The 8599-nt window shown below is 29.1% G+C and overlaps 1 protein-coding gene across 1 annotated transcript in view; it reads right to left on the reverse strand.

Annotated features, from left to right (window-relative positions):
• The window catches only part of LOC107439422 (palmitoyltransferase ZDHHC16), a 44783-nt gene extending 38631 nt beyond the window's left edge, over positions 1-6152 (reverse strand). Inside the window, exons 1-2 of the mRNA XM_016052020.4 lie at positions 5698-6152; positions 57-359 (exon numbers count right to left, since the gene is read on the reverse strand). Of these exons, the coding sequence (XP_015907506.1) occupies positions 57-251 (195 nt within the window). The 5' untranslated portion in view covers positions 252-359; positions 5698-6152. The remainder of the gene's footprint in view (positions 1-56; positions 360-5697) is intronic.
• Between the last annotated feature and the right edge of the window lie 2447 nt (positions 6153-8599).

Raw genomic sequence — 8599 nt, forward strand, 5'->3', positions numbered from 1 at the left:
CATTTAGAGAGAAAAAAATCTCACTTTTGAAGATTAATAAAATGTTAAATACTTACAGGACCAATAATTTTTGTGAAATGATCAACAAGCCAGAATATTGGCTCCATGCAGGCATCACCAATGTAATATTTATCAGCAAATTCATTGTAAAATAGTGAAAGAAATATTAATTTCACAACACTATAAGCAATCCAGACTTTTTGTAAAATGTATCTGCACCAGGAAAATATTTTACACTGAACCTTGACCATATCAAGGATTCAAGAAACAAAAAATACTTCTATTAAAAATAAATTCCAAACGTTTAGGATGCAGTGAAAATAATACAAACAGTGAGTCCATCATATTATGTCAAAAACCTAAAAGAAAAGAGTGAAATATATAAAGCATTATAAATTTTAATTGATAACAACAAATAATAGAGCATACTGCATAACGAAAACTCTGTTAAAAAATTTCTAACAGTCAATAGATATGCAAAGAGACAAATCAATTTTCAAATGCCTTCAAGATGGTTACAAATGGAACTAGGATTTTACTAACAAAAGCTATTTCTTGCCGCACCTGTAGCTAACACTTTGGTGCTTCTAAAGTGCAACATTGATTGACTAACATTTTTAATATTATGGCTACTACAAAACTTTTTCAAACATGCTAGTTCATAAATATTACCCACGATTAAAATTAAAATCATAGCTGCCAACTTGTTAAAAACAAAAATAGGAACACAAAGCCAATCCAGGGTAATTGTAACACTAAGTGAAAAGCCCAGTTGATTTTATGAGCAAGAAATATATACATTAATTTATAAATCATGCATGTTCATATTTAACATAATTTTTTGAACCTAACAATTCTAATTAAATTACCTACTGATGAAGAATATCATACCTTTATAATAACTAATTCCAGAGGAAAATTATTTCTTACAAGAATCACAATATTGGATTTTAAAATCACGCGAATATGAATCGCGACATTGTATTTTAAAAATACAAATTGCGATATTGTAGTTTTAATTCACGTAAATACTAATCACAGAGACTAATTTTTAGATTGTGTGAATACGAATTGCAATGCTTTCTTTTTAAATCACGTATAAGTACAAAAATCAATGATTGGTATTACAATCATGTGAATACAAATCACAATATTGGATTTCAAAAATGGGAGAATACGATTGTCGTGATATTGGGTTTCAAAAATTTGCAAATACAAATCGCGACATTGGATACCGTCATTCGGGGCTACTTTGTGCAGGATTTCGCAGTTTTTGAACTTTGACATGTAAAAAAACTATGTTAATTCAAACTTTAGTAAAATTTATCGATATTATATTCATAACTGGACTCAGATGAGTGAATTTGATCAATATTGGCATTATTTGTATGCAATATTTACGAATAATAAATCAAAACATACCTTGCACAAAGTAGCCCCCAATTGGGGCTACTTTGTGCAGCGATAGGAATTCAGTTTAATAATCATGTTTTTACTAAAATATTGATATAAAATTGTTAAAAAAGTTAATTGTTGACATTTTTAAAGACAAAAACATCAGGATATGTAAAGATATTAGTTTAAAAATAATTTTCAGCACTAAAAAATCATTTATTTTGAAGAATTTTTTCTTAAAAAGAATGTTTATTTCAAAACATTTGAGTTTAAACAAAAGGAAACCATATACATTTTTAAACATTGAAATGGATGAAATTTCAAAAATAATAATTATTACATATTTATTAACATTTATGATATTGTTAAATTTGAACATAACATCCTTGAATGAACATGACAGAACTTGCTCTTCAGTTTCTGTCAAAATCACCTAATGTCCTATAAAATATATTTTTATGTGTTAAATTGTTTGATTAATTCATTAGAAAAATCTTTGTAGAAGAAAAATAATAGTTTCCCAGGAAGTTTCACGAGTTTCTTGTAAATTTTATTAGAGATAGTATTTCTGTGGATTTTGTACTTCCGAGAAGCTTCTGCAATCGACATACCACCAGCAACTGCTTGCAAACATTGTTGCAGCTTTTCTAAAGTGTAATCACGGTAGTTTCTCGTTCCAGGTATTTTTTTATAACGTCTGACCATTTTTTTGTCGAAGAAAAAACGAATGAAACTTTGCACAAAGTAGCCCCAAAGTGCATGTTTTTTCACTTTCCGTTTATTTGTTACTAATTTTCAAATTTTTTTAAACGCTAACATGATATAATTGCTTATTAATGTATAAATAAAAATTTTGCACTTGCGACAATTGTTTTATCAACGTCTTTGCATTTCACAACTAAAGTTTCCACGCACACTTTTCGACATCCGACGTCCTCGAAAAGTTTTTGACATTGGATGAATGAAACACACTCTGAGATCGTTTTAAAATTCGAAAAAAAATTTTGTAGTAATAGAAGAGACTTCTATCTTCAAATTCCACACATTTTTGACGTGAAATAAACATAATACCGAATAGCAGCACTTGAAAAATGCCGAATTCGAATTTGCACAAAGTAGCCCCGAATGACGGTACTTAAATTTAGTGAATAAGAATTGAGATGTACGTAACACATAACTTTTATATCAGGTAAATACCAAAATCAATGATTGATATTAAAATCGTGTGAATAAGAATCCTGATATTAGCATATTCTAGCACAGTTCCAAATATTCAAAATGGAAAAAATCCACCAAACCGAAGAAACAAATTGGCGCAAGAATCATATGTATGCAAATGTCGCATTAACAGAATTTAGCAAAAGTTTCAAAATTTCATCAGATTATAAGTTTTTGATTCCCAGAAAAGTCCACCATTCAATGGTCTTCAGATATGTGGAATTTTACGACAAGTGTGTAAAAATCATAGGCCCTGCTTCTCGTTTCAATCTACTTCCAGTTTCTTCTAGTTTGAAAAAATTGGCTTCTAGTTTCAAAAAAATCAGTATAAGGAGTGAAAAGGCACTAGAGTATCGAAAAATCAGAACATTTTGACTGAAAATCGTATTTTTGGAACAAGGCTAAAAAAATCGGAACAAATAGGATATAATCAAAACAGTTGGTAGCAACGCAGCACTGTTAAAACTACTTTTTAATTATTGCATTCAGAACTAAATAAATATATTCATTATATTTTATAACTTATTTAACTAAAATTTTATGCAACAAAAACAAATTCTTTACATTAAAAAATTTTTGGACATTTTCAACAAATTGCAGTCAAACTAAATTCATTTATAGCAAGAATAATGGAATTAAGGGTTCCAAGGTTGTTAAATAACCAAAGTTAGCCAAACTTATCAAATGCAAAAACTATTAAATAAGAAAAAGTTTAAAAATGACTTACTTTATTTTTGTTTTTATTATTATTATTTATATTGATTGAGATAACATTTAAATTCTTTTTTTGTGATTGAATCTTAATGAATTCGTTGATGTACAACATGCATGATATGAAATTCAATATGACTCGCCCATGTTGTTTTTGGAGAATTTTACTTTTTTAGAGCAAACTTAATGTTTTTAGATCAGGATAGCAGTGGTTTAATTTTCTCTTCTCTATCGTTGTCAGATTTTGCAATTTTCATAAACATTTAGATAAGAACATGACAGGGGTCTGTCTAGGTCTTTTTTAGAGGTAAGTATTTTGTGAAAATTTAGACATAATTTGTGAAATTTAAAAATTTTATTAAAAAATCAACACAAAAATATGGTAAAATAAGAAAATATTTTCAAAAATATTTAAATATTTTTCGAAAATATGTTAAAAGTATTTTGTGAAACTACCGTTTTTCTTTAAATTGAATTTGTGAAGCTACCACTTTTCCTTAAATTGAATTTGTGAGGCTACCGCTTAACGGCAGTAAATTTGCCCTGGACAGATCCCTGTATGAGTAGCTGTAGATAGAGAAACTATTGAATGATTTGCAGAGCTACATAGTCGATTAGTTAAAATATCTTTCAAGGCAAGACACATGAGGAGCTTCATATTATTTTCCTTTATTGTTTATTGACATTATTTTCTAACCAAAGGTATAACATTCGTGTGCATATGTCTCCCCCCTCCCAACAATTTCCCAAAAGTTTAGATTTTTTTAAGGCTATTAGCCATGGAATATTGAATTACAAAAGGTATTTTATGTTTATTTAAAAATTAATCTTTAGATAGCTTGTATAAAAATAAATGAAATAATTCTATGATTGTAAAACTTATGTCAGTGGTATCTTAAAAACCATTTAATGATTTTTTTTTAATTTGTTACAATTTAAACGAAATGATATCAATGAAACAAAATTTGAGCATTATTTTTAGTTAATGATTGTATAGAGTAGTTATTTGGTTAAATTTATGCTCAATATAAATTTTTTAGTTATGATTTTTATCAATTTAGCATATTAAACTTTTATTAAAAAAAAATTCTGTCAAATACTGTTTAGCATTGTTTAATAGGAGCAAACAGTGTTCCCCCAAAGCCTTTTTAGAAGGGCGGTTCACCCTGCCTGCCCTTTGATCCCTATAAATGTGCCCTCTTTGTAAAAATAAGCAGCTACCCCTAAAAAGCAATGCCTTTTTATTCATATTCCATTTTTAAAAAGGTAATTTACTGTTTAAATAATAATTACACACTAGTAAAATTATCTGTGTTTATAGGTTTAATTCGGAGAGAATATTAATAAATTTTTCAGTTATTTCAATTTTTAAAGTTATTTTATTTCTTACATAAATCCCTTTTTAAAAAATTGCAACTGTAAATATTTATCTTCTCTTAATTTTCAATTTAAATTACATAAAAAGCTTTCAAGTTGTTTATTAATTAATAATTCTTTTAGCTTACTTTTTTGAGAAAAATTTATGTCCAGAGATTGTCTATTAGCATGTCTTTGATTATTTTTATAAACTACAAATTTCTCTCTTATTCTCATAATGAGACAGAACTATTTTTTGAAATATACACATAAAATAGCATAAGAGGATAATTTAAATAATCAGTTATCACAAAATATTACACATTTCGATAAATTTTACAGTGTTAAAATAGTGTTTTTTCGGAAAACAAAGTGCCTTTTTCTAAGATGCAGTGCCCTGCCCTTTCAGTTTCTTAGGGAGAATTCTGGGAGCAAACAGCTTACAGCATATTTTGAACTAAAATTTATACTCTGATATATTCAAGTATAAAATTTTTAAGTAAAATTTCATAGATACTAGCTATACTTAATATTACAATAATTTTTAACCCAACTTCTCCTGATTTCAAAATATGCTCAGAAAAAATTACAGCATCTATTATGCCCCACGAAAGTTTTTAGTTATTTCTGATATACTAGTTACTAACACATGGTTCCTTAAACTAAAGTTTAACAAATGAAACTGTTTCCAAAAAATAAAAATTTATAAAAAAATGCATTTTATACTTTTTTCACATTTGTTGCATGTAATTAATGATAAACTTGATAAATATTTAAATCTATGTGACACACAAATGAAGAAAAAAACCTGTGGAAGACACAATTTATGTCTTTATTCAGACACAATTAATAATGTAGTATATAAGTACGTATGTGACGCTCTCCGAAATAATATTGACACTTAAGGAAATATTTCTTGCATGGAACACAAACACAAAAAAAAACGACAAAATTAATTTCAAATAAGCTATTTTTATTATTATTAAACGGATATAAGAAAAAGCAACAGACTCTTACCAATTTTAAAATGAGACTAATAAATACTAGCTTCCAAATTCTAATGAAATAATAGATTCCAAGGTCATTTAAATTTACAACTGTATATGTGTTAGTTTGAAAAGAATATATAAATCTTTCAATAGTTTAAGATCAATTTTTGAATTCAATGTCTTCTGAATGTCTAACATCTCTTTCACTATTTTAAATACAGCTGACTCCGAAAGTAAACAAAAAAGCAGTACTGACAGTGTTAGTGCTGGCTTTTTTAAATTTGTCACTAAGTCTTCCAACTGTTGTTGTTGTTGTTAATTTACGTCGCACTAAAGCTGCACAATGGGCTATTGGTGACGATCTGGGAAACATCTCGGAGGATGATCCGAAGACATGCCATCACAATTTTGATCCTCTGCAGAGGGGATGGCACCCCCGCTTCGGTAGCCCGACGACCTGCGCGCGAAATCGAGCACTTTACGGTAGCACAGTTTAACGAGTACCAATACCGCACACTCTCGGTCCCTACGCAGACTGATCCAAGTGGTCACCCACCCGCACACTGACCGTAGCCAGTGATGCTTGACTTCGGTGATCAGCTGGGAACTGTGTCTTAACGATCAGTCCACTGCGGGACCTTCCAACTGATGAGATAGCAACAGGTGAGAATCATGAATATAAAAAAGAAGCATAATGGGTTACTGGTGGCAACAGCCATGGTTGCTGGTTTTTACTCAGAATTTCAGATTATGTATCAGATATGATAATATTATATATATGAACTAATTACCTATGGCTTACTTATTGATATGAACTGTATTATGAACTATGTATTACCTTGTAGATATGAACTCATTACCTATGGCAACACTTCACATGCTTTCACCATTAGCGTGAGGAGAGTCATAGAAGAAGGAAGTACGTTAGTTTCTGTCTAGATTTTCCTATAGATTAAAATCTTTTAAGTTCGGAAACTACGCATAGGAATATGTATAAATGTATAGGAATACTGAAAACTACATTAAACATAGTTCTAAAGGAGAGCATCATGGAAATTTTAAAAAATATTTTCATTAATTGAAAAGGAAAAATATTAAGAAAAGGAAAAAATATCGTAGTACTGAAAAGAGGAGGAGAGGCCAGATGGCGTATTCGAGCGTTGCAATCACCTGTAAAAGGGGGGCGTTTATAACTTAGTCTGGACGATTCGCGATCGCAACACTCGAATACGCCATCTGGGGAGAGACCGGTTTCATGCTTTTAGCCCTTCTCCCTTCCCTCTCCTCCTCTTTTCAGTTGTATAGGAATGTACTACGATATTTTCCCCTTTCCTAATATTTTTCCTTTTTATTTAATAAAAATATTTTTTAAAATTTCCATGATACTTTTCTTTAGAACTATGTTAAAGTAGTTTTCAGTTCCATATAGTTTTTCAAGTTAAAAGATTTTAATCTATATGAAAATCAAGAGAGAAACTAACGTACTTCTTTCCTCTATGACTTTCCACACGCTAATGGGGAAAGCATGTGAAGTGTTGCCATAGGAAAAGAGTTCTGCTCTACGCCACCTGCAGCCCATTTCGATCGCCAATACAAATGGATTGATGTACACTAATCTAAGCTGTGAAATTTATTAAAAACATTTTTAAAGTTTCAAAAAAAATTTCTTTTAAATGGTTTAAGTTATGGACGATATGAAGAGAAAATTTTTTTAAAAAATACGAATAAAATTGTGTAAGAAAACAATAGTATTAAAATTTCAAACTTTTTATGAGACTTTATGAATTTAATTATAATCGTAATTTTATGAGTTATTATTCTAAATACATAATAATGTATTAATATAATATGTAGAACATAGTAACTCAGATCCTTCTGTTTATCAGTGCAAGTCAAATGCAAAAATGAAACTGAACATACTTTTCACTGTTCCAGGAAAAAAGTGATGAAAATTTAATATCACAGTTTCAGAAGCATAGATAGGGTTTACAGCACTCGGAAATAAACTGTGTTTTTGATCCCTTTTTCTATTATGAAGTCAAACTTTTTTACGGGGCCATTTCAAGTTTCTCCATTTTCGGGCCTATCCTCGATAACTAACAAATCAAACGCACTTCAGTAATGCAGCAAGAACGCACTTTAATATAAAATTCCCCTAGTTACGCTTTTAGCTCAATTTGCGCTTTTGATCATTTAAATCATTCTTGAAAAATGTATTTTCAAGAATGATTTAAAATGTCCTTTCATGTCAGTTCATTTGAATTTGCTACTTGCTTTATAGATTTCATTTCATGTTTTATTCTGTTTTTTCTTTATTTTTTATTTTCTGTTTTTACGTGATATTTTTACTTAGGTTGCGTTCCAATATTCGCACCGGTGACACTGGTTACACGAAAGCGAACTAGTCACGTGATCTCAGTTCACACCGTAATTTAGGAACGATCGCTGCGGTTAGGTCAGTTCTGGTTGCCATTAGCAACCAGAAGCAGACGCTCTCCTCTTTCGGAATCTTTGAGAAAAATATATTAGTGATAACAAATTTATTTTTTGTTCTATTATATTTATTTCTTGACCATTCTATTTTTGCATTACTTGTTAAAGAATATATATTTCTAGACTTTTAAAGCTGTTTCATATAATAAAGCAAAATATCATGATTAGTTTCAGTTTATCTTATTTATTTTTTAAGTTTAGTTGATAGAAAGTAAAACTTCAGTTTCTTATTGCATATTTTTCCTATTTAAATGTTTATTTTAAAATGCATCCATCATCTCAGTAAGTTTTATATTTAAATATTTAACAAAATTAAAGAGAAAAATAAAAATCTGCTTAGTACAATTTTTATTGTTTTTCTTTGAAATATTTTGGAAATCATATTTTTGAAAAATGAGTGAGTTATGATTTTTTAAATTAAAAAAATATATATATTT

The sequence above is a fragment of the Parasteatoda tepidariorum genome, chromosome X1 (genome assembly GCF_043381705.1).
Source record: "Parasteatoda tepidariorum isolate YZ-2023 chromosome X1, CAS_Ptep_4.0, whole genome shotgun sequence".
Taxonomy (NCBI): Eukaryota; Metazoa; Arthropoda; class Arachnida; order Araneae; family Theridiidae; genus Parasteatoda; species Parasteatoda tepidariorum.